The following is a 25,999-nucleotide window of genomic DNA, read 5'->3' on the forward strand; positions in this document are numbered from 1 at the left end:
CTCAAATTATCCTATTGGGTAAATTTAGAGAAATGACACTGAAGGTAGAATATGCTACAAATTTTGCTGCCTCCATCATGCATTCTGTGTATGAACCAATTATCTAGTTAAAGAGTATACTACTCAATGTAACACAGACTTTAACGGTCGCTTTGTAATTCATATTATACAAATCCATGATACCTGTCTCTCCCCTTACCAGTTTTTCTTAGTTACAAAAGTGGGTACTGTCCCTCCAACATATTTCTACAGTTGCACAACTGTCCTGGCCTAAACCTGCTAATCCCTGACCACCTCTGCCTCTGGTCCCTTTTAATTCTCCAGGCCATGGTCATCAATCATTTTCCTTTTTATTTCATTACTTTCTCTAACTGGCTTCATATCATCCTCATTATTTCTGTTCTTGCATATAAGCTATATTTATTATTTCATATTTAGTTATTTGGCCCCACTTCATCCTAATTCAATGGATTTTAGTGGTCACTTTCTTGCCTGCTGTTTTTCAGTGGGAGGAGCTACTCCTACTTTCATTTACATCTAAGAGCAGCCACTCTGCTATCTCCCTCCAATCAGTTCTAACCTCCATTCATGCCAGTTACTCTACCATGCCAGGAGAGAGAGAGAAAGAGAGAGAGAATTTCTTTCCCCAAAATTAAATATGCAAAAATTCTGAGATATGAACAAACAGATTACCTTTACCTACCCATTTAGCATTAAGTAATTCATCTTAAAGATGAGGTAGACCCTGTACTTTCAATCACTGAAATGATATAAGGTAAACAGCTGTTATTTAGGTTATGACACTGTGTCATCTTCTGCATCAATCTCTCTCTCTCTCTCTCTCTTCCCCCCCCCCCCCCCCCCCCCCGCAAGGAATCACAATGCCTCTTACTCAACCGCAGACAGATCTGTCAAGTGCAGTTAAAAAGGCATACAACTTGCACATCAGTTTTAAAGTGCAATAATCTATTAAGTGCTTCTGACTCACTAACACTCATATGAAAAATTCAAGAACAATGACAATTGCTGACTATTCAGGTAATTACATTTGCACAAAATGACTTACAGAACACACATTATAGTAAAAACAATGTGGTTCCTACTCACATCTTTTCCACTTGAATGGTCTGTGTCATCTTCCACTGAGTCCTCCGACACTCGTAAACACAATTTACTGTACCCAGAGGCATCTGAATCAGATTCACACGAAGATGAAACTTGGCAGTTTCTTGGGCTTTCTATCATTTTCTGGAATAAAAACAAGACTATCAATACATAATACATAGAAGAGACTAATTGCATAACTGCCTGCATACACCAAAAAGAATAGTTAGTGTCGAACATAACACTGATATTCAGCTCATTTTAAAAAATCTGCATACAGTAGAGATCTAATGGAAACTGAAAATCAGCATGTAAATTATATACCAATTTTTCTAATTTGTGCACTGGCAGTGCAAACAGAAAAAGGAAATTACTGATGATCTGCTACTGTTTAACCTCTGTAATATTTTCACTGCTTAAACATCACCAGTTCTGTCTCCATTACAGTATAAATGTCAATGTGTAGTTCTCTAATGGACAACTTATTATATTTTAACAAAATTTTTGAACCTGGCAGAAGGTGTATTGTTGTAAAATGCAAAACTGAAAGAGAAAGAAAATAATTGTTTTAAAAATGTGTAAGCAAAGATAAATGAATAGAGAGAGATCATCATCAATTACTATACACTATCTTTTCAATACAGTCAGTAATACAGTGGTAATACAGACTTCAAAACATCAATTAGTGATAAAAATCCATATTTTTGATACTATTATACTCCTAAAGAATATCACAGGGCTTCTTGAATTTTAAACCAACTCCAATTAATGATGCTTTTATAGGAGTATACTGTACAGATCACTCCCACAAGAAAAGATCTGTGTGTTCTGTCATTACAAACAAAGGTAACTAAGAAGCATGAATTACTATGGGTCTAACAAGTCCAACATTTTACAAATAGCTTCAATAAATATCGTCCTCTTCAAATTTCAGACAGATGGTCAAAACAATTTTTTGCCCTCTCGCCCACCTACAAACATTCGGAAGACTTCTGCAATTTGGTTTAAAATAGATGCAACACGCTGTATTAGATTAGGTGCCATATCAAGAATATCATACATCATAGAATATACAACAAAGGTAGAGAAGGGATAGTTGCACATTTCACTGTCAATGAATTCTGAGTGCTACATACTTACTTCAGTGATTACTTGGAGGGTACTAGATGGTAATGGCATTAATGTTAGCAAAATATTCTACCACTTGATTCTGTTCATCATAAGTCTGCCTAACTACAGTGACTAATGGAAACCTTCTATCCCATTCTGTAAATCATTCCGATCTACTGCACTGCACCGTTATTAAAACAGTATGCAGTTTTATTCATTTCATAATCACTCATCATCAGCAATTGTTCTTGCTTCATCCAAAAATTTAGACAATATGGAAATATTTTGGCTTGCCAACAATTTTTTTTTCAATGAAGCTCATTTTAAGTCAATACAATTTGCCCAAAAATTAGTGCAGATAAAGACTGATGGAACATGTGAGGCAATACTGACCCTACAACTTATCTTAGAAGAAAGATTAAGGGAAGGCAAACCTACTTTTCTAGCATTTGTAGACTTAGAGAAGGCTTTTGACAATGTTGACTAGAATACTCTCTCTCAAATTTTAAAGGTGGCAGGGGTAAAATACAGGGAGCGAAAGGCTATTTACAATTTGTACAGAAACCAGATTGCAGTTATGAGAGTCGAGGGGCATGAAAGGGAAGCAGTGGTTGGGAAGGGAGTGAGACAGGGTTGTAGCCTCTCCCCAATGTTATTCAATCTGTATATTGAGCAAGCAGTAGAGGAAACAAAAGAAAAATTTGGAGTAGGTATTAAAATCCTGGGAGAAGAAATAAAAACTTTGAGGTTCGCCGATGACATTGTAATTCTGTCAGAGACGGCAAAGGACTTTGAAGAGCAGTTGAACGGAATGGACAGTGTCTTGAAAGGAGGATGTAAGATGAACATCAACAAAAGCGAAACGAGGATAATGGAATGTAGTCGAATTAAGTCAGGTGATGCTATTTGGGGAGCAAAATAACTGATGATGGTCGAAGTAGAGAGGATATAAAATGTAGACTGGCAATGACAAGGAAAGCGTTTCTGAAGAAGAGAAATTTGTTAACATCGAATATAGATTTAAGTGTCAGTAAGTCGTTTCTGAAAGTATTTGTATGGAGTGTAGCCATGTATGGAAGTGAAACATGGACGATAAATAGTTTGGACAAGAAGAGAATAGAAGCTTTCGAAATGTGGTGCTACAGAAGAATGCTGAAGATTAGATGGGCAGATCACATAACTAATGAGGAGGTATTGAATAGGATTGGGGAGAAGAGAAGTTTGTGGCACAACTTGACAAGAAGAAGGGATCGGTTGGTAGGACATGTTCTGAGGCATCAAAGGATCACAAATTTAGCATTGGAGGGCAGCGTGGAGGGTAAAAATCGTAGAGGGAGACCAAGAGATCAATACACCAAGCAGATTCAAAAGGATGTAGGCTGCAGTAGGTACTGGGAGATGAAGGAGCTTGCACAGGATAGAGTAGCATGGAGAGCTGCATCAAACCAGTCTCAGGACTGGAGACCACAACAACAAACAAAAGACTGATGTAAAATTTCACAAGGTCTACAAAATATATTTATTCTTGGTTAACATCACTAATTTACAGACCACAAAATATTTTCCAGACACACATTTCTTTAGAAGTGAGAATAGGTGGAAGTCAAAAAGTACTGAATCTGTTGCACACGGTGAATGTTCCACCAATTCAAAATTCAAATACCTCAGTTACCCCACTGTCAAATCACATCTGTGGTCAGGTGCACTTTACTGATGAAACATACCTTCCCTTTCTCTCTTCTGCTATCTAAACATTTTCTCCTGTATTATTTTCATCCAGTTGTCCCAGTAGACTTGTACTTAATTCATATCGTTATTTGTTTTGTCCTCTGCAAGGTAATCAAAGATAATATCTCTGTGCCAGAAGATGCCGGCCATAAACCTTCACACCAGATGAAAGCTACTTCAACCCTTGTAGGTGCATGACTGCTGGTTTCCTCCCATAAGTCTGACTACAGTTTCATATTAGATGTGAAGTGTTGGTAACAATTGTCATCTAGTGTAACATATCAGCACACAAAATCAGTATGAATTGTTTCAAAATGATCTAAACACTGCCAAGTAGTTCTTTCCTGTGCATGTTTTACATCAGTATTCAATGAGTAAGCACAGATATTCCATAATGTTTTCTTACAGTTCCTTCTTCATGTAACATTAATAGTACTTTTTCTTATTATATACCTATGACACCAGTTAATTCAGACACTTTTAACTTCCAATATCATACTGTGCATTTTCTCAATCATTTCACCTTTTGTTTTAGTTTTATGGGATGAGATTCAAAACAAAGAATTTAATGATGGCACCAAATTCCAGTTAATGTTTTTGAATGAACGGAATATTGCAGTGTAATTATTTCTCCCAATCTAGTATTATCTGGTTTATCTTTGCAAGATTGTTGTTACCTTGGAATTCTTCCCCAACTTTGTTCTAATTGCTTTAAACTTCAAAATTGTTACTCCAAATTTCTTTGCATAACTTGCAGCACCACTACTGAGTTAACACTCTGAACGTCCTTTTCATTTCCACATACATGACATATATTACATGACTACTTTCAATATTCCATGTACAGAACAATATTAATCTGTCAATAGTTCATTTCCATCATTGACAACATGCTTTCATTGTTAATATTACCACACTTTTGAAGTCTGTGGTCTCCAGGGCAGGCCTGCGATCCAAGGAATACTTATCTGTGTATCTAAGAGGGTATTTCCTTTCTCAAAGTTATTGTGATCACTGTTCTATGCTGAAGACATGCTTTGTTCCTCAATATAGCTCACCACATGCAAAGTAAAAATAAAGCCCTGCACAATATCTCTACCGCATGTTAATTTAAGACTTTTAGCTGCAAATATCATTAGTCAGTCAGAAGCCATAGAGATATGCATCAATCTTCTGGAGTAGTACGTATCACCAAATATTCCTGCACTTTGATCATCTCTCCGTAAATATCTCTCCATGCTATATGTAATGTGGAATGTTTGCACCATTTAAAAGTCTTTGTAACTAATAATCTTATTTGACACATGTATTCATCCTTAATATAAACAATATCCTAATATATTTTGGTAACAACTACCTTGTTTCTTTACACTTTTAGCAGAGAAAAAAAAACTCTGCATCAGAAAATTTATGGGAAATATATTACTGTGAGAGTAATGTGCATTACTTGTAGACACAGCACTGCTTTACAATGACAGACATTTCTAATAATGTTTCCATGGTTCTCAGGTGAACTGCCAGATCCAATTGTCTAACATCTCTAATATTTCAGCAGACAACCATTCCGCCATCATCAGGTGGTGCTGATTGACTTTCAATGAGTGGATGCGGGCATAAACCTGAGAACCACAGAAGCATTAGCATATATGCCAGAAAAGCCTCAGATTGCATATTTCTTATAATGTTTACTTTTGTCTGGCAAAATGCAAGGCTAGGATATGTAGAAAATTTAATGTATTTTCTAGAGCTCTGACTGTTAATACAAACTTCAGCAAACAAAAATGATTGTGCTTCCATGCTGTGGCTACAAGAAATAATCTTTGAAACACTGACCTCGCATTGGTAAAGTAACAAACTCTGGCAGCCTTTCCATTTCATAATAGGTTTTATTTTGCTTTAACGCTAATTTTTGGTCAAATTACATTTTGAGAGCATAGAAATCTTAAACTTTCATATAGAATCTACATTCCTTTATTAGTTTGCTGTATATTACGTAAGTCACATAATTTTAGACATATTTCATATCTTTAACATTTTCTAAGCAAAGTAACTGATGATTATAAAAGTAGGGAGTATATAAAAAGTAGGGAGTATATAAAATGTAGGCTGGCAATGACAAGAAAAGCTTTTCTGACAAAGAGAAATTTGTTAACATCAAGTATAGATTTAAGTGTCAGGAAGTCCTTTCTGAAAGTATTTGTATGGAGTGTAGCTGTGTGTGGAACTGAAACATGGACACTAAACAGTTTAGACAAGAAGAGAATAAAAACTTCTGAAATGTGGTGCTATGAAAGAATGCTGAAGATTAGATGGTAGATCACATAACTAATGAGAAGGTACTGATTAGAAATGGGGAGAAGAGAAATTTGTGGTACAATCTGACTAAGAGAAGGGATCGGTTGGTAGGATACATTCTGTGGCATCAAGGGATCACCAATTTAGTACCGGAGGGAAGTGTGAGGAGTAAAAATTGTAGAGGGAGACCAGGAGTTGAATGCCGTAAGCAGATTCAGAGGGATGTTGGTTGCAGTAGTTACTTGGAGATGATGAGGTTTGCACAGGATAGAGCAGATGGAGAGCTGCATCAAACCAGTCTTTGGACTGAAGACCACAACCACAACAACAACATTTTCTACTTACTTAATGTCTACATCTTTTACAAGTCAGGCTAGTTTTATTCTGCACAACATTGGAGTGAGTCTCAGAAATTAAGTAGTTTGATACTAGCGAAAATACATTATACTACTTTCACTTCATTCCTCAGGCACAGCCTTTCTCCTTTCAAATCAGTTTCGCCTGTTATCTCTTTACAGGTGGTGTGCTTACATACAAAATCCTCAGATCTGTCTCCCAATCCGTTAAAACAAGTGTAGGTCCTCCTTTCTAGGTACACCCACCTTTTCTCATGCCATACTATATGTGTTTGAGTACACCATTCTGTTTATAACCAACATTTCCTTTTCCTAACCATCCTTACTTTTGAGCCACTGTTGCTCCTATCGTGCAAAACTCAGCTGGTTGTGTGTTTTTATCTTATTTTAGTCCTCTAAGTATGCACCTTTTGTTTCTTTCCTTTCTGACTTATTCGCATGCCATTGCAGCTAGAGAATATTGTCATGTTATCACTTCATTGTGATGCTAGTTATATCACTTTTAACATGTCAAACATTATTTAAGTAGTCATGTTAGGACATTACAAATGTCATTTTATTGGCCATTTCTGCCTTCTTATGGCACAGAGTAGTAAGGGGTTGAAAATTGGAAACTTTTTAAAAAATCATTCACCTTGCTACAAGCAAAGTGCGGTCATGCCAAGGCAGAGACAGAACCAGGAAATAAACGGTATGTCACAAGTTGGTCAGGCCTCGACAAGTTACAACACCACACCGAGAGAGAGAAGCTGAGCTCAGCAGAAAACAGCACAGGACACAAAACCAATGGGAGCATGACACACATATTCATTAGCTCATAACAGATATCTAAAGAAACTGTACCTATTTCACAAAAACCAGTACCAGAGAACCTACAAAGCAGTTAAGATCCTGTTAAGCAAATATAGCAGAAAAAGACACACACATGCAGTCATTACGAACTGAGCATCGCATCACAGCCTCACATTAGCTCCCTTTAAAGACTCGAGCTCTCCAGCTCTCAAGGATTTGATCACTGGCATCAATGGTGTTCACAGTAATAGCATTCGATTCCATGATTATGATACTGTCACGAATCCATGTCCCAGATACTCCAGAACAGCCTACAAACCAGCCTTAGATGTACTTCAGATGAAGGTCTTCACCTGATGAACTTTGTACTGTCTGTCACCTACCATTACTGATGGAGAAGCTGGCTGTCTTCCAACACCACGACATCATGGACTGCTGACAGCACCTAACTTCAGCCTGGAAACCAGTAGCAGAGCCTCATGGGGTTGATGTTCCTGTTCAACACATAGGTGCCACAAGGGGCTGAAACCTACCTGGCCAGTAGGAAGGAGAGTAACCAACCACACGACTTCTAACAACACATCAGGGATGGGTGATCAAGGGTCAACATAGAATTCGGAGTGGAATCGAGCACACTCCAGCATCTAGTATGAGACCATTCGTGCTGGACCATAGCTGTGCTGGTAGCGCACTACAGCAGGAGATCATTCACTCTTCACCTGGGCCTGCGGACGAAGAGCTGACTCAGCAGCTGTCAGCAGGAATCCAGCATGCAGTTGAACGAGGAATCAGCTACAAGGCCAGTGTGGAACAAGATGACTGTAAATATGGTTAACAAATAATTGAACTATGACAATGTTTTACTAGCATCGGAGATGCTTCACAGGTACCAAACTGCTATCCTGATTTCATCCAGAGGTATCTCTGCTCAGCCCCTCTGTAGCCTACGTCACTGTAATGTTGCCAACACATAAACAAAAAATGTAAAAGCAAAACGGGAAAGATATACTAAATCAATTTAATCAACTGTCTTCTCTCTTCTCAACTAACATCTTAAATATGATCTGTACTTTCCAGACATACTGCACTGGGAGGTCACAAATTCAGTGAAATTATTTCTTCTAATGTGATGTTACTTGCTTTCACTTTGTGTGACTACTATTCTCTCAAACTTCTCTTGGAGTTTATCTTGGACTTTGTTCTAATTGTTTTAGAATCCAGAGCTGCTATACCACATATTAAGGACTAACATGCAATACTACTGTTGAGTTAACAATCCATATATCCTTTTCATTGCTACGCACATGAACTACATTACACAATCACCTTGAACATTTCATACACAGAAGAACAGTAAAAACTGTCAAAAGTTAATTTTTCTGACAACACATGTTCATTGGTAATATAACAATGCTTTGAAGGCATGTGCATTCCTAGGGTGGGCTGGCAATCAAAGGAATACTTGTTAGGCATCAGAGCACATATGTACTCTCCCAAAGTCACTGCAATCACCGTCTCTTCGTATAGCTAACCTCAAGCAAAATAAAAGTACACCCCCCCCCCCAAATAAATAAATAAATAAATAAATAAATAAAAAAAATTAAAAAAAAATAATTGTACCTTTTAGTAAGAAAACATACAGATTTACATCACTCCTCTGGACTGGAATGTGTCACCAATTTGCACAACAAGTTGTGACACAGTTTATGTTACTGCAAAATACAATGGAAACACTTTAATTTTTAGCAGGATGGTAGTGCCGAACGAAGTGATATTTTGACAAGTGTTATATCCATCACCTCCTGGCAAGTGTTAAGACACTGCAGATGCCCTCTCAGTTGAAGTGCTGGTGGGAGTGGAAATGAATGTGCCACTTGATTTCTAGTACACGTGTTCATGATCTATCCTGCATGCCATCCACTGATGTGTTTCCTTTAGCCATTCTGTGAGTTTCAACATCAAATAAGCTCTCATGCTACTGACCAATTTTTCACGAGTCCTTATTCCTATCGATATATGATGTGCTGCCATCATCTGCTGGATAGGCAAAAGAAGTTTGTGTTCTCAAAATCAATACAAGTTCTTGTTGAGGTTGTGCTCTGATATAACTAATTTTTGTTTCCCTGAAGATACATATCTAACTATTTCCTGCAGTACTGCAAGTTACAGGCATTGTTTGATGATGAACTGGTGACCACATTTACATGGAATACCAGGTATGTAGGTTCAATGGATCCTTCACAAAGATCTTGTAGTGGTCAGAATAGTGTTTTATTGCTGTATTTAGGTAAACAGCCCAGAATGGTGATCAACTGTGCCCACACAAGCACTCCTACTATGCACCCAGCAAAGCCCAGACTTCACTGGCAGCCACACAAACTCTCATTTATAAATAAGAAAACATCCTCAGTGTCTTGACAGTTTGACAGAAGATAAAGGTTGTGACATATGTTGAAATATTGTGGTATTTCAACATTGTCACCTGGCTGAAAACCCACGAGCTTACCTTCAGAAATATATGTCTAGAAAGTCTACACTTACACATACACCAGTGTTACAAAAACAAAGTTTCCTTGGTACCAAAAACATTTGTGTGTCAGGCCAAGAACTTCTCACTTAGCTCTTCTATACAACTTAATCTTTATAGCTGCTGGCAATACTGAGATTAAATTATCTTAGGGTCCCATGTAGTATGACTCAAATAGTTAGTATTACTCACTCATTAAAAAAACTTGAGCCTCTTGTAGAAAGTACATACCTCACTTTCCTCTGAAGTGCCAGCCAAAATAAAGTCTGAATTTGGTTGTGCTTGCTGCAGGGAAGTTTGGTTTTGTCTCTCCCTTTCCTGTTCACGAGATCCAGCATGCCCATCATCTGACTCAGAATCATAAGATGATGAAACCCCACAATGTGTTGGACTTGCTGGTTGTGCCTTAATACAAAAAAGGAAAAACATTAAACCTTTCTGTGCCAACGATTATTTATTAGTATTTTTTACCCAAAAAAACTGAGTGATGAAGAAAAGAAATGACAAATTCAGACATAAGCTTGAGGGCAGATGGACAAAAGATTGTGAACCAAAAGTATGAACAAATTGTGATTTGAAAATTATCAATAATAGCCCTGTGGTCTCTCACCTGAAGGCTCTTTCTTCAGAGGTCAAAAGGAAGTCACAGAAAAAAAAAAAAATGTAAGAAGATGTATTGGTAAAACACTGCACAAGCCATCACAATCCTACACCATAAGTCTTACAAGCAAAAAGAAGATAAACTGAGTAAAAGAAAGCGGTATAATATTAGATAACTCCAATAAAACAGAAAGCAATCATTATGTTTAGAACAATGTTTAATGAAATATAACAATAACTATATTATGAAAAGAAAGTTGCTACTTACCATACAGTGGAGATGCTGAGTCGCAGATAGGTACAACAAAAGACTATCACAATATAAAAGCTTTCGGCCAACAAGGCCACACACACACACACACACACACACACACACACACACACACACAGAGTGCAACCCATTCTCACATGACTGCAGCGTCTGGCAGCTGAAGCCAGAGGCTGCAGTCAAGTGTGTGAGTTGCATCTGCACGTGTGTGTGTGTGTGTGTGTGTGTGTGTGTGTGTGTTTCGAGAAAGTGTTATTGGCTGAAAGCTTATACTGTGACAGTCTTTTTGTTGTGCAACTCAGCATCTCCACTGTATGGTGATTAACAACTTTCCTTTCCATAATATTTTTACATTCCATCCTAGATTTCCATTGCTTATAAATGGAAGGGCCAGGACTTAAATAAATCAAATTATGGCCAAGAAAAACTCACAAGAGATTAAGGAGTTAGAAGAGTTATTGTAACTGCAACAAAATAACAAAAGAGTGAGAAAAGCCACAAAAGAAATCCTGAAAATTGTAAAAATAATAAAAAAAGAGCTACAAAATGCCAGAACAAGATGCAAAAGCAGAGGCTTTATCAAGGGTATCAAGAGTTAATACACTATATCTTAACGCCAAATGGAAAAAGTTCACTGTTTCTGAGTTATGTTTTAGGGATACATACCTTGACAAAAGTGTGTACCTTATTTGCTAGACATTCCTGGTGTATTAAGCTGCAAAGCTACAGAGGTGTTAATCTACTATTGCCTACTGTTCTATTTATATTTTACACATAGCTACTGTAGGTTCAGCAGATTTCAAATCATCGCTTCGTTTACGATTGCCCACACGTCACCGGGTGTAAATACAATAATTTATCACACTGATGGTCAATACAGTCACTGTAGACAGGCTATAGCTATTCTCGCACACACAATATAAGATCAGTGCGATATCAAGTATCGAGACCAACCTACTGGCATATCACAGTTGACAATGGGATTTCAAGTTTCCATCCGACGCTCATAGCTCTTGCGCAGGATTGGGCACACCCAATGGTCACACCAATATTGATATGGACTTGAAAGCAGAGACATTAGCACAGTATGAACCAGCATCTTCCAATTCTGACCACAAAAGGCGCCTGCACAGACTATGGATGACACAACCTCTAGCAAGTCAGCATTAGAGTAGTTATGGCCTCAGGAAAACTTCTTAAACAGACAGCACAGCTTGCTCTGTAGCACTGCAGTGTTATAAGTGAAGCTCACAGTAATGTAACATTAGTTCACCCAACTCTGTTACCTCATTTATGATTATGAATTTCTGAACTTTGGCTAGAGATAAATTTGGTTTGTTGTTGGATTTTATGTAGTCTGCTGGTTCACTGTGGCATTTTTCTCATCAGCTTAACTAGTGACTTTCACAGCTTTGTCATTCCATGTAGTTACTGTCTCAATTGATACTATTATTATAGATGGTGGACAGGTGAGAAGGAATGTTCTCCATGTGCAGTGTTTTCACTACGGATCCACAATTTCTTGCCTTGTGGAAACAGTAGCCCAGCCTCAGCAGCAGCTGTAGCAGCAATAAGAGTAGCATCACAGACGGGAAAAAATATTGGAGCGGAAGGTAACAGTACAGCAAATCCGTAACGAGCAGTTATTACAACTGCTGCACTCACAACAACAGTCAGTAACACCAGCATCGTTGTCTTGAACACAGCAGAAGAAACTTGGGACATCTATTTATGGTATTTCTTCTTCTATTTCATGGCAACTGTGTGCCACTTGAGACCCGGTCTGATGGCATACTATATTTCTACCTTCTAGTAATCACTTACATGAATTGCTGCAAAAGTTGCAGCCATTGGCTCATGAAATATTATGGGCAGTAAACTCACAATGTACCTACAGAACTTTAAATTAACCAATAGATAAAATAGTGAGGTCAGTCCTATGGAGCATTGGACATGGCACTTCAAGGTTTACCCCAGCTGTGCAATTCTAATGTGCCTCTTGCAATGTATCTTGTGCACAGAATGAGAAACATTCTGGAAACATCCCACAGGCTGTGGCTAAGCCATGTCTCCGCAATATCCTTTCTTTCAGGAGTGCTAGTTCTGCAAGGTTCGCAGGAGAGCTTCTGTAAAGTTTGGAAGGTAGGAGGCGAGGTACTGGCGGAAGTAAAGCTGTGAGGACGGGTCGTGAGTCGTGCTTGGGTAGCTCAGTCGGTAGAGAACTTGCCCGCGAAAGGCAAAGGTACCGAGTTTGAGTCTCGGTCCGGCACACAGTTTCAATCTGCCAGGAAGTTTCCTATCTTGTGCACCATTGCCAGTTCACAATGTCATTGTCAGGTTGTCATCAGAGAAACACAATGAAAGAAATGCATTAACCTTTTCAGACTGATACCTTGATGAAGTCTCACAAAGGCCAGGAGCATTTTTTGTAACTACTTTTGCTCAGTAACCCTTCTAGGACAACGACAAGGACAATGGTTACAGAATATTTAGTAACTGATGTTGGCAGTCAAATGACAGCTATCATCTTCATCAGGCTCTTCATCTATAAGCCAACCAGCATGGCATAAATTAACTAGTAAGTTGCCCTGATGCCACTGGTTGGCTCCCCAGGTTGGAATGGGATGCCACATTGCCTCTCCAACACAACATTGTTGCTCTGGCACTGTAATACTGCAGAAATTACAGAAATCATTCTAATTGCTTTTCGAAGTATGGATGATGCCACAGTCATTATTATAGTATGGGTTGCGAGACATACCACAAGCCCAATTACCTAGTTGGCATGTGCTTGAGCAAGTGGCTGCCACCATCAACATGGCATAGTGGAGTGTTTGATGCTATTAACCACTATATAGAACACCAATCAATCTGGTGGGTCAGTGGACTGTAAACAATCAGCAGACAAAGGTCCAGGTGGAAAACAGGGACAGTCATGTCATTAATCAGCTGGCACATGTACCAAAGCATTGGCTATTACAGTGGGCAACATCAGTAGATCCCACTAAGTGGACAAATCAAGGGTTTCAGATAGCTAGAAACAAGCACCATGAATACGATCATTACTTGTAGTTATCTCTCTCACAGTAAAAAATATATTTGGTTAGGATATGTTTCTGTTTGGATAACAAAATTAACAATCACGCAGCACTAGTTTTGGTTACCATCCTATTTAGCAAACTTGACAAGCTTTTCCTAGTGACCGGAATCAGACATAAACCAGAAATGACTTGAGAAGCAGTGGAGACTGGCCAAGAGCATCGACAGCGAGCCGCCAAAAAGTAACAGGTGGATAACACAAGAGACAGCCAGAAAATGGAGATAGCACAGCAGAATAAAAAATCCAGTGAGCAAATCAAGATTGAAAACTATGTTGTTGTTGTTGGTGGTGTGGTCTTCAGTCCTGAGACTGGTTTGATGCAGCTCTCCATGCTATTCTATCCTGTGCAAGCTGCTTCATCTCCCAGTACTTACTGCAACCTACATCCTTCTGAATCTGCTTAGTGTATTCATTTCTTGTTAACCCTCTACTATTTTTACCCTCAACGCTGCCCTCCAATGCTAAATTTGTGATCCCCTGATACCTCAGAACATGTCCTACCAACTGGTCCCTTCTTCTTGTCAAGTTGTGCCACAAACTTCTCATCTCCCCAATTCTATTCAATACCTCCTCATTAGTTATGTGATTTACCCATCTAATCTTCAGCATTCTTCTGTAGCACCACATTTCGAAAGCTTCTATTCTCTTCTTGTCCAAACTATTTATCGTCCATGTTTCACTTCCATACATGGCTACACTCCATACAAATACTTTCAGAAACGATTTCCTGACACTTAAATCCATACACGATGTTAACAAATTTCTCTTCTTCAGAAACACTTTCCTTGCCATAGCCAGTCTACATTTTATCCCCTCTCTACTTCGACCATCATCAGTTATTTTGCTCCCCAAATAGCAAAACTCCTTTACTACTTTAAGTGTCTCATTCCCTAATCTAATTCCCTCAGAATCACCCGACTTAATTCGACTACATTCCATTATCCTTGTTTTGCTTTTGTTGATGTTCATCTTATATCTTCCTCTCAAGACACTGTCCATTCCGTTCAGCTGCTCTTCCAAGTCCTTTGCCGTCTCTGACAGAATTACAATGTCATTGACTAACTTCAAAGTTTTTATTTCTTCTCCATGGATTTTAATACCTACTCCAAATTTCTCTTTTGTTTCCTTTACTGCTTGCTCAATATACAGATTGAATAACATCGGGGAGAGGCTACAACCCTGTCTCACTCCCTTCCCAACCACTGCTTCCCTTTCATGTCCCTCGACTCTTATAACTGCCATCTGGTTTCTATGCAAATTGTAAATAGCCTTTCTCTCGCTGTATTTTACCCCTGCCACCTTTAGAATTTGAGAGTATTCCAGTCAACATTGTCAAAAGCTTTCTCTAAGTCTACAAATGCTAGAAAAGTAGGTTTGCCTTTTCTTAATCTTTCTTCTAAGATAAGTCTTAAGGTCAGTACTGCCTCACGTGTTCCAACATTTCTACGGAATCCAAACTGATCTTCCCCGAGGTCGGCTTCTACCAGTTCTTCCATTCGTCTGTAAAGAATTGGCGTTAGTATTTTGCAGCTGGGACTAATTAAACTGATAGTTCGGTAATTTTCACATCTGTCAACACCTGCTTTCTTTGGGATTGGAATTATTATATTCTTGAAGTCTTATTTCGCCTGTCTCGTACATCTTGCTCACCATAAGGTAGAGTTTTGTCAGGACTGGCTCTCCCAAGGCCGTCTGTAGTTCTAATGGAATGTTGTCTACTCCGGGGGCCTTGTTTCGACTCAGGCCTTTCAGTGCTCTGTCAAACTCTTCACGCAGTATCATATCTCCCATTTCATCTTCATCTACATCCTCTTCCATTTCCATAATATTGTCCTCAAGTACATCGTCCTTGTATAGACCCTCTATATACTCCTTCCACCTTTCTGCTTTCCCTTCTCTTGAACTGGGTTTCCCTTTGAGATCTTGATATTCATACAAGTGGTTCTCTTTTTTCCAAAGGTCTCTCTAATTTTCCTGTAGGCAGTATATATCTTGCCTCTAGTGAGATAAGCCTCTACATCCTTACATTTGTCCTATAGCCATCCCTGCTTAGACATTTTGCACTTTCTGTTGATCTCATTTTTGAGATGTTTGTATTCCTTTTTGCCTGCTTCATTTACTGCATTTTTATATTTTCTCCTTTAATCAATTAAATTCAATATTTTTTCTGTTACCTAAGGATTTCTACTAGTCCTCGTCTTTTTACCTACTTGATCCTCTGCTGCCTTCACTACTTCATCCCTCAAAGCTACCCATTCTTCTTCTACTGTATTTCTTTCCCCCATTCTTGTCAATTGTGCCCTCATGCTCTCCCTGAAACTCTGTACAATCTCTGGTTCTTTCAGTTTATCCATGTCCCATCTCCTTAAATTCCCACCTTTTTGCAGTTTCTTCAGTTTTAATCTCCAGTTCATAACCAATAGATTGTGGTCAGAGTCCACATCTGCCCCTGGAAATGTCTTACAGTTTAAAACCTGGTTCCTAAATCTCTGTCTTACCATTATATAATCTATCTGATACCTTCTAGTATCTCCAGGCTTCTTCCATGTATACAACCTTCTTTTATGATTCTTGAACCAAGTGTTAGCTATGATTAAGTTATGCTCCGTGCAAAATTCTACCAGACGGCTTCCTCTTTCATTTCTTACCCCAAATCCATATCCACCTACTAAATTCCCTTCTCTCCCTTTACGTACTCTCGAATTCCATTCACCCATGACTATTAAATTTTCGTCTCCCTTCACTACCTGAATAATTTCTTGTATCTCATCATACATTTCATCAATTTCTTCATCATCTGCAGACCTAGTTGGCATATAAACTTGTACTACTGTAGTAGGCGTGGGCTTCGTGTCTATCTTGGCCACAATAATGCGTTCACTATGCTGTTTGTAGTAGCTTACCCGCACTCCTATTTTTTTTTATTCATTGTTAAACCTACTTCTGCATTACCCCTATTTGATTTTGTATTCATAACCCTGTATTCACCTGACCAAAAGTCTTGTTCCTCCTGCCACCGAACTTCACTAATTCCCACTATATCCAACTTTAACCTATCCATTTCCCTTTTGAAATTTTCTAACCTACCTGCCCGATTAAGGGATCTGACATTCCACACTCCGATCCGTAGAACGCCAGTTTTCTTTCTCCTGATAATGATGTCCTCTTGACTAGTCCCCGCCCAGAGATCCGAATGGGGGACTATTTTACCTCTGGAATATTTTACCCAAGAAGACGCCATCATCCTTTAACCATACAGTAAAGGATACTGTAGTGCACAGAAATCACAACTAACTGCAGAGTCACTGCGCTGCTGTCTTTAAAGGTAAGCAGTGGGTGCTGATAGGCAGTCTGACAGGGCATATCTAAGCAACAGTGCTTATGGCGGCGACAGCAGTGGCCACACATACAACCTCGTCACATAGCAGTTGTCATCTATTCCCATACCGTCCAATGGGCTTTCAAACTCATTGGTCTGGTATACCAGACTTTGTGCCAGTCATAAACTTACACTTGGGTGTGCAAAAGACTTTTAAGCACAAAGCTTTTTAAAAGCATCCACACAGCTGCGTATCTGTCAAACTCAGTTCCATTATTCATGAAGTAAACAGTTCAGTCAGAGGCACATATCATCCTAAGATATACAGTTAAAATATAAACAAAAATACCCTTATCAAATGCAGTAAAGTTACATTGAGAGCATTATGAGGATGGCAGCAAAATCCCCAAACTAAATAGTCATCAAAGACTCGCAAAAGCTAAGTCCATTTCATGATCACTATAAACGAAAGTTTCTCCATCTCAAAACAGTTAAGAGTTTGACTTGATGATTCACAAATTAACACAAGCATTACAAAGAATGGTAACTCATAGTATGTCTGTTCTCAGTTTCATGAAGCAGGTTGCAAAAGTTAGAGTCCTACTCTGGAGCACATTCATCTCAAAATATAAGTTCCTTCAAAAGGTCAAGTATTGTAGCAGCTGTTCACCACTCAGAAACAATCACCTGTACAACTGAATTATGCACTTTACTTTAAACAGGTCTGCCTTCCTCCAGAACTTGTCATAAAGAGTCCGAATCACTCCCTTGAATTCTTAATTCGAAAAGTTCCGGTCACTCCTTGATCCCTGCAGTGTTTTGTCTGCTCCTCTATTGGCTGAAGGCTATCCCCACCAAAAAGACATCATTCTGAAGCTCTAAAGACACAATTTGACTTAACATGACCACATTCGCATACTAAATTAATATTACAACAACACTGAAATAATGGAAATGTTATAAACACTCAGTCAAACCCAGACTACGCACAATGAATATAGATAAGGTTTGTCCATAAATAAATAAGCCAGTATTCTTGCACAAGTGTGCTCATGTTAAATGGCAACATTTTTTGTTATGTATTACTCAAACAATTATTTATGCCTTCCTGGCAGAGGTATCTTTTTGTTCTCTTTTCAACAGTGATGCCCACTAACACATGCAACTGACCACATTTAAATTAGCACAGTTTTGTAATACCATGTGCAAACAACATTTAAACACAGTTACTGGCAAAATAGTAAACTGTTAAAGGTGTTGCTGGACTTGAAACATTCAATAGCAGAAATGTGATTTCTTTTCATACATTTCAAGTGTTTGAGAACTATAATCGTGATCTTGGGAAGTCATATTCAGTGGCACTACGCCATTTGTACTCAGGACAAGGAATCAACGCAAAATAAATGAGCAAGAATCAGCATGTGTCTGGGTCAAAGACGCTGTAAATGCTTATAAAATAAAATTTGTAGCTGATGTATATTATTATAAATAAATTGTACCTTGCCTTTTCCTATATTTAAAAAAAATATTAATAAAAACTGAGCCAGTGTTCAGTCATAAAAGTTCATCTTACTTCTACCACTACAGGGTGGCCAATTAGCTCGCCTGTATATGCATAACGTTACAATAGATTACAGGAATTTGGGGGTCACCACAAAACATTTCCACTAACAAGTGGGCAACAGCCATGGCTACCATAAAAAACTGAACAAGTCTATTCATACATGTAGTTATTTCAAGGCTGCAGTAAACTTCCAAGTAAATGTGAACCTCTACCTGATTCCACAGCCATAGGAGATGCCGGCACAATTAGCTGTACTGCATTTTTGCAAGAATGATCTGGCAGATACATATTTATAGCTTCCCTTACATGACAAATCAAGGAAGCTCTTCGTTCTTAACACAGCCATTGGGTTACATAAGAGTAATTGATTTCTGTCCATTATGTCCAATCTGATACTGTATTTCAGAGGTATCTCAAACAATTGATCCAAGACATTCTCAACTCTACGAATTATTGGGAAACATACTACTAGAGAACAGTATATGGTTTTAGACTTTAAGTACTGTTCACTCACTTTCAAAATAGATTTTTTCTTTTTTTCTTTTTTTTTTTAATGACCACAAACAGTCTTGACTGCAAATAACATTTATTTTGTGGCAACCAATTTCATTCAGTTTTGGACCATCTTCAGACCTTCATACCATGATGGTAGGCAGTGATAGTGAATAGAGCACAAACGTCAGCCGCTTTTTGCTGGACTTCTGTTTTCCATGAGATATGTTCTCAAAAATTACTATGGATTCAAAATAAATTACTATACTGCCAGGGCAGTAAATGCAGTTTGTTTTTCATATGAGCATTAAGTATTTAGGGCACTTTTTGAATAAATGGGTTTGAGGCCAAAGAGGAACTGTCATACGCACACCACCGTTATGGAGTAACAGTCATTTCTCATGAAGTAAATTACTATTGTAAATTTATAACTTGGTGTTTCAGATCTCTTACACCTTAAATCGATTCTCGTAAGAGGAGGAGACATTCTTGTGGAGCAAAACATACCGCTAAACATTTCTACAATTAGAAAAATAGTTTTTTGTGATTGACTACATGTTCAACAATGTTCACACTTGGCAAATATTTTACGTTAATAGCCAATGCTACACAGTATGGAGATAGGGGCCATACTATCACATGAACATAGATATGGCAAGTAACAGCCAATCCCATTTGTATAGAGTACATTCATAGCTACCCGCTGTAATTAATCACAAACAGAGAAAGAGGCACTAGTAATAACTTATGGCGTCAGCTTCAAATGTATATTATATGGTGCAAAATTTCGCTTGATTATGTACTACACATCCCAAATCGCCTTGTTTGGCACCCAGTGAAGTCTCCCAAAGCCTTCAAAAATAGTCCACCTATCTACATAGCTACAATTATGACATTCACTACTGACACACTACACAGTATGCAAATGCAGACACCATGTTTTCTCTGTCTGTGGGTCCAGATACCAGATACAGAATTTAAAATGATGAGGCACTTTGGGTCTCAATGACAAACAGAATCATACAGTTAGTGAGTTCCCAATTACTGAAAGTGAAGTAACCACAGCCACAGGGCATGACCCATTACTCCACAGGATATTGTTGTCAATATAGCAGGATTATCAGGCTATATGCAAAAAGGTGCCAATACACTGCACAAGACTTTTTTTTTTCTCTGGACCACAATCTCAGTATCACTGACTGCATCTTATTATTAACTATGGAAGAAGAGGAATGCCAAAATTGTCATCCCTTCTCCCCTCCTGCTGTTCCACACTGGGAGATGTTAATGATGAAGGAGACAGCACGGCACTGCCGTTTTTGGCATGGAATCAATGCTGCAGTAGAATGTACTGTCCAGGCTTGTAATGATTCAACCCATAACCAGTCGGCCAGAATGCAATGTAACTCCCATTAGCCTAAGCCTAAGCCTAAGTAACTAACAGAGTGGATGCACACTGATTTAGCTGGCCTATTCCTGTGTAATGTGCATTAATCTTCCTCCTGTTCTTCGTATATAATAAAAATGGCTTGTCCGTTGTTACAACTGCAGTATCGTAATTCTTGTTTGGAATAACACCAATTGAAAACGTACGGATGCTATAATATCTCTCTCATTATAGCTCTCCAGTCCTCCAAGTGCTGAATCACCTCCTCGTATTATAGCAATTGTAAACCATGAATTGCCTGCTACTACCTCTGTAGTGGTACATGAGAAACTGATTTTGCAGCCTACAAAAACAATAGGCCCTCCTAACAACTGTTGTTGCGCAGTATTCTTAGGCGCTGGCGCTGCTGATAAGGAAGCGCGGCAGCCAATCACGGCCCGACGGGAAGGGCGTTGCCGCACCGGGAATTCTTTTTAACAGCGAATCACGCTCTGTTAGAACTAGAGCGCGATCCTCGAGCCCTGGCGGCAGCCAGGCGAAGCTCTTTCAAGGTCACCTGCCTTGCGTAGCTGATGCATGTAAGTGAAGACAGCCATGTTGTGTGGAGTGACAAATAATGGTACACAATGTGGCGATCTGATGGTAAGGTGTGTGTATGGCAAATGCCCAGTGAATATCATCTGCCAGCAGGTGTAGTGCCAACAGTAAGATTCAGAGTCACACATGGCTGTCACCCAGAGAGCATCCCAGAGTGTCCCAGAGACTAAAACACTAAGAAGAATCGCTTCTCGGCTTTTGGCAAGATCAATGTGTAGTTATATTTAATAAAATGTAATAAATCATCGATAAAAATAGTTACCCACCCACCTCCCCGGGAGTCTTAACTTCCGCAGCCTAACCTAAAGTAAAAGATATGTACAACAGTATAAACATGCTTCTGTGTCTTCAATTACAGTATTGCATGGCTGTCTGTACAATGCTGTTGCCATGGCTGTCTTCACTCACACGCATCAGCTACCCAAGGTGGGTGACCTTGAAAGAGCTTCGCCTGGCTGCCGCCAGGGCTCGAGGATCGAGCTCTAGTTCTAACAGAGTGCGATCCGCTGCTAAAAAGAACTTCCGGTGCAGCAACGCCCATCCGGTCGGGCTCTGATTGGCTGGCTGTGCGCTTATCAGTAGTGACGTAGCGCGCAGCTCTTATCAGGAATGACTACCGCGTGCTGGCTGCTACTGACGCCACTGCATCTCTGACTGTTCACGAAGCAACAGCATTGTACAGACATGAACCATGGACCTTGCCGTTGGTGGGGAGGCTTGCGTGCCTCAGCGATACAGATGGCCGTACCGTAGGTGCAACCACAACGGAGGGGTATCTGTTGAGAGGCCAGACAAACATGTGGCTGCTGAAGAGGGGCAGCAGCCTTTTCAGTAGTTGCACGGGCAACAGTCTGGATGATTGACTGATCTGGCCTTGTAACATTAACCAAAACGGCTTTGCTGTGCTGGTACTGCGAACGGCTGAAAGCAAGGGGAAACTACAGCCGTAATTTTTCCCGAGGACATGCGGCTTTACTGTATGATTAAATGATGATGGCGTCCTCTTGGGTAAAATATTCCGGAGGTAAAATAGTCCCCCATTCGGATCTCCGGGCGGGGACTACTCAAGAGGACGTCGTTATCAGGAGAAAGAAAACTGGCGTTCTACGGATCGGAGCGTGGAATGTCAGATCCCTTAATAGGGCAGGTAGGTTAGAAAATTGAAAAAGGGAAATGGATATGTTAAAGTTAGATATAGAGGGAATAAGTGAAGTTCAGCGGCAGGAGGAACAAGACTTTTGGTCAGGTGATTACAGGGTTATAAATACAAAATCAAATAGGGGTAATGCAGGAGTAGGTTTAATAATGAATAAAAAAATAGGAGTGCGGGTTAGCTATTACAAACAGCATAGTGAACGCATTATTGTGGCCAAGATAGACACAAAGCCCATGCTTACTACAGTAGTACAAGTTTATATGCCAACTAGCTATGCAGATGATGAAGAAATTGATGAAATGTATGACAGGATAAAAGAAATTATTCAGGTAGTGAAGGGAGACGAAAATTTAGTAGTCATGGGTGACTGGAATTCGTCAGTAGGAAAAGGGAGAGAAGGAAACATAGTAGGTGAATAAGGATTGGGGGGAAGAAATGAAAGAGGGAGCCACCTTGTAGAATTTTGCACAGAGCATAACTTAATCATAGCTAACACTTGGTTCAAGAATCATAAAAGAAGGTTGTATACCTGGAAGAATCCTGGAGATACTAAAAGGTATCAGATAGATTATATAATGGTAAGACAGAGATTTAGGAACCAGGTTTTAAATTGTAAGACATTTCCAGGGGCAGATGTGGATTCTGACCACAATCTATTGGTTATGAACTGCAGATTGAAACTGAAGAAACTGCAAAAAGGTGGGAATTTAAGGAGATGGGGCCTGGATAAACTGAAAGAACCAGAGGTTGTAGAGAGTTTCAGGGAACAACTGACAGGAAATACAGTAGAAGAAGAATGGGTAGATTTGAGGGATGAAGTAGTGAAGGCAGCAGAGGATCAAGTAGGTAAAAAGACGAGGGTTAATAGAAATCCTTGGGTAACAGAAGAAATATTGAATTTAATTGATGAAAGGAGAAAATATAAAAATGCAGTAAATGAAGCAGGCAAAAAGGAATACAAACGTCTCAAAAATGAGATCAACAGGAAGTGCAAAATGGCTAAGCAGGGATGGATAGAGGACAAATGTAAAGATGTAGAGGCTTGTCTCAACTAGGGGTAAGATAGATACTGCCTACAGGAAAATTAAAGAGACCTTTGGAGAGAAGAGAACCATATGTATGAATATCAAGAGCTCAGATGGCAACCCAGTTCTAAGCAAAGAAGGGAAGGCAGAAAGGTGGAAGGAGTATATAGAGGGTTTATACAAGGGCGATGTACTTGAGGACAATATTATGGAAATGGAAGAGAATGTAGATGAAGATGGAATGGGAGATACGATACTGCGTGAAGAGTTTGACAGAGCACTGAAAGACCTGAGTCGAAACAAGGCCCCGGCAGTAGACAACATTCCATTAGAACTACTGATGGCCTTGGGAGAGCCAGTCATGACAAAACTCTACCATCTGGTGAACAAGATGTATCAGACAGGTGAAATACCCTCAGACTTCAAGAAGAATATAATAATTCCAATCCCAAAGAAAGCAGGTGTTGACAGATGTGAAAATTACCGAACTATCAGTTTAATAAGTCACAGCTGCAAAATAGTAACCCGAATTCTTTACAGACGAATGGAAAAACTAGTAGAAGCGGACCTCGGGGAAGATCAGTTTGGATTCCGTAGAAATGTTGGAACACGTGAGGCAATACTAACCTTACGACTTATATTAGAAGAAAGATTAAGGAAAGGCAAACGTACATTTCTAGCATTTGTAGACATAGAGAAAGCTTTTGACAACGTTAACTGGAATACTCTCTTTCAAATTCTGAAGGTGGTAGGGGTACAATACAGGGAGCGAAAGGCTATTTACAATTTGTACAGAAACCAGATGGCAGTTATAAGAGTCGAGGGGCATGAAAGGGAAGCAGTGGTTGGGAAAGGAGTGAGACAGGGTTGTAGCCTCTCCCCGATGTTATTCAATCTGTATATTGAGCAAGCAGTAAAGGAAACAAAAGAAAAATTTGGAGTAGGTATTAAAATTCATGGAGAAGAAGTAAAAACTTTGAGGTTCGCCGATGACATTGTAATTCTGTCAGAGACAGCAAAGGACTTGGAAGAGCAGTTGAACGGAATGGACAGTGTCTTGAAAGGAGGATATAAGATGAACATCAACAAAAGCAAAACGAGGATAATGGAATGTAGTCAAATCAAATCTGGTGATGCTGAGGGGATTAGATTAGGAAATGAGCCACTTAAAGTAGTAAAGGTGTTTTGCTATTTAGGGAGTAAAATAACTGATGATGGTCGAAGTAGAGAGGATATAAAATGTAGACTGGCAATGGCAAGGAAATCTTTTCTGAAGAAGAGAAATTTGTTAACATCGAGTATAGATTTAAGTGTCAGGAAGCCGTTTCTGAAAGTACTTGTATGGAGTGTAGCCATGTATGGAAGTGAAACATGGACAATAACCAGTTTGGACAAGAAGAGAATAGAAGCTTTCGAAATGTGGTGCTACAGAAGAATGCTGAAGATAAGGTGGGTAGATCACGTAACTAATGAGGAGGTATTGAATAGGATTGGGGAGAAGAGAAGTTTGTGGCACAACTTGACTAGAAGAAGGGATCGGTTGGTAGGACATGTTTTGAGGCATCAAGGGATCACAAATTTAGCATTGGAGGGCAGCGTGGAGGGTAAAAATCGTAGAGGGAGACCAAGAGATCAATACACTAAGCAGATTCAGAAGGATGTAGGGTTGCAGTAGGTACTGGGAGATGATGAAGCTTGCACAGGATAGAGTAGCATGGAGAGCTGCATCAAACCAGTCTCAGGACTGAAGACCACAACAACAACATAGGCTGCGGGAGTTACGACTTTCCGGGGAGGTGGGTGGGTAACTATTTTTATCGATGATTTATTACCCCTGTTCAGAATGCACGGGCCTGTGGTGGAGTGGTTAAATGACGATAACATCCCTGTAATGGACTGGCCTGCACAGAGTCCTGACCTGAAATCTATAGAAAACCACTGGGATGTTTTGAAACGCTGACTTTGTGCTTGGCCTCACTAACCAACATAGATAGAGAGGGGGAGAGAGAGGGGGGGGGGAGAGGGGGAGAGGAGAGGGGGGAGAGAGAGAGGGGGAGAGAGAGGGGGGAGAGAGAGGGGGGAGAGGGGGGTGAGAGAGGGGGGGGAGAGAGGGGGGAGGGGGGGAGAGGGGGGGGAGGGGGGAGAGGGGGGAGAGGGGGAGAGAGAGAGGGGGGTGAGGGGGAGAGCGTGGGAGGGGAGGCAGAGCATGGGAGGGGGGGCAGAGCGTGGAGGGGCGGCAGAGCGTGGGAGGGGGGGCAGAGCGTGGGAGGGGGGCAGAACGTGGGAGGGGGGCGGAGGGGGAGGGGAGGGAGAGGGGGAGAGGGGGAGAGGGGAGAGGGGGAGGGGAGGAGAGGGGGAGAGGGGGAGAGGGGGGAGAGGGGGAGAGGGGGAGAGGGGGAGAGGGGGAGAGGGGGAGAGGGGGAGAGGGGGAGAGGGGGGAGAGGGGGGAGAGGGGGAGAGGGGGAGAGGGGGAGAGGGGGGAGAGGGGGAGAGGGGGAGAGGGGGAGAGGGGGGAGAGGGGAGAGGGGGAGAGGGGGAGAGGGGGAGAGGGGGAGAGGGGGAGAGGGGGAGAGGGGGAG

The 25,999-nt window shown here is 40.1% G+C and overlaps 1 protein-coding gene across 29 annotated transcripts in view; it reads right to left on the bottom strand.

Moving 5' to 3' along the window:
• Window positions 1-25,999, bottom strand: part of LOC126236381 (uncharacterized) — a 345,701-nt gene that overhangs the window by 114,697 nt on the left and 205,005 nt on the right. For all 29 annotated transcript variants that reach the window (XM_049945667.1, XM_049945658.1, XM_049945648.1 and 26 more), the window contains 2 exons: window positions 10,144-10,317; window positions 1,108-1,248 (listed from right to left, as the gene is read on the bottom strand). In XM_049945667.1, the coding sequence (XP_049801624.1) occupies window positions 1,108-1,248; window positions 10,144-10,317 (315 nt within the window). The remainder of the gene's footprint in view (window positions 1-1,107; window positions 1,249-10,143; window positions 10,318-25,999) is intronic.

The sequence above is a fragment of the Schistocerca nitens genome, chromosome 2, assembly GCF_023898315.1.
Source record: "Schistocerca nitens isolate TAMUIC-IGC-003100 chromosome 2, iqSchNite1.1, whole genome shotgun sequence".
In the NCBI taxonomy this organism is placed as follows: Eukaryota; Metazoa; Arthropoda; class Insecta; order Orthoptera; family Acrididae; genus Schistocerca; species Schistocerca nitens.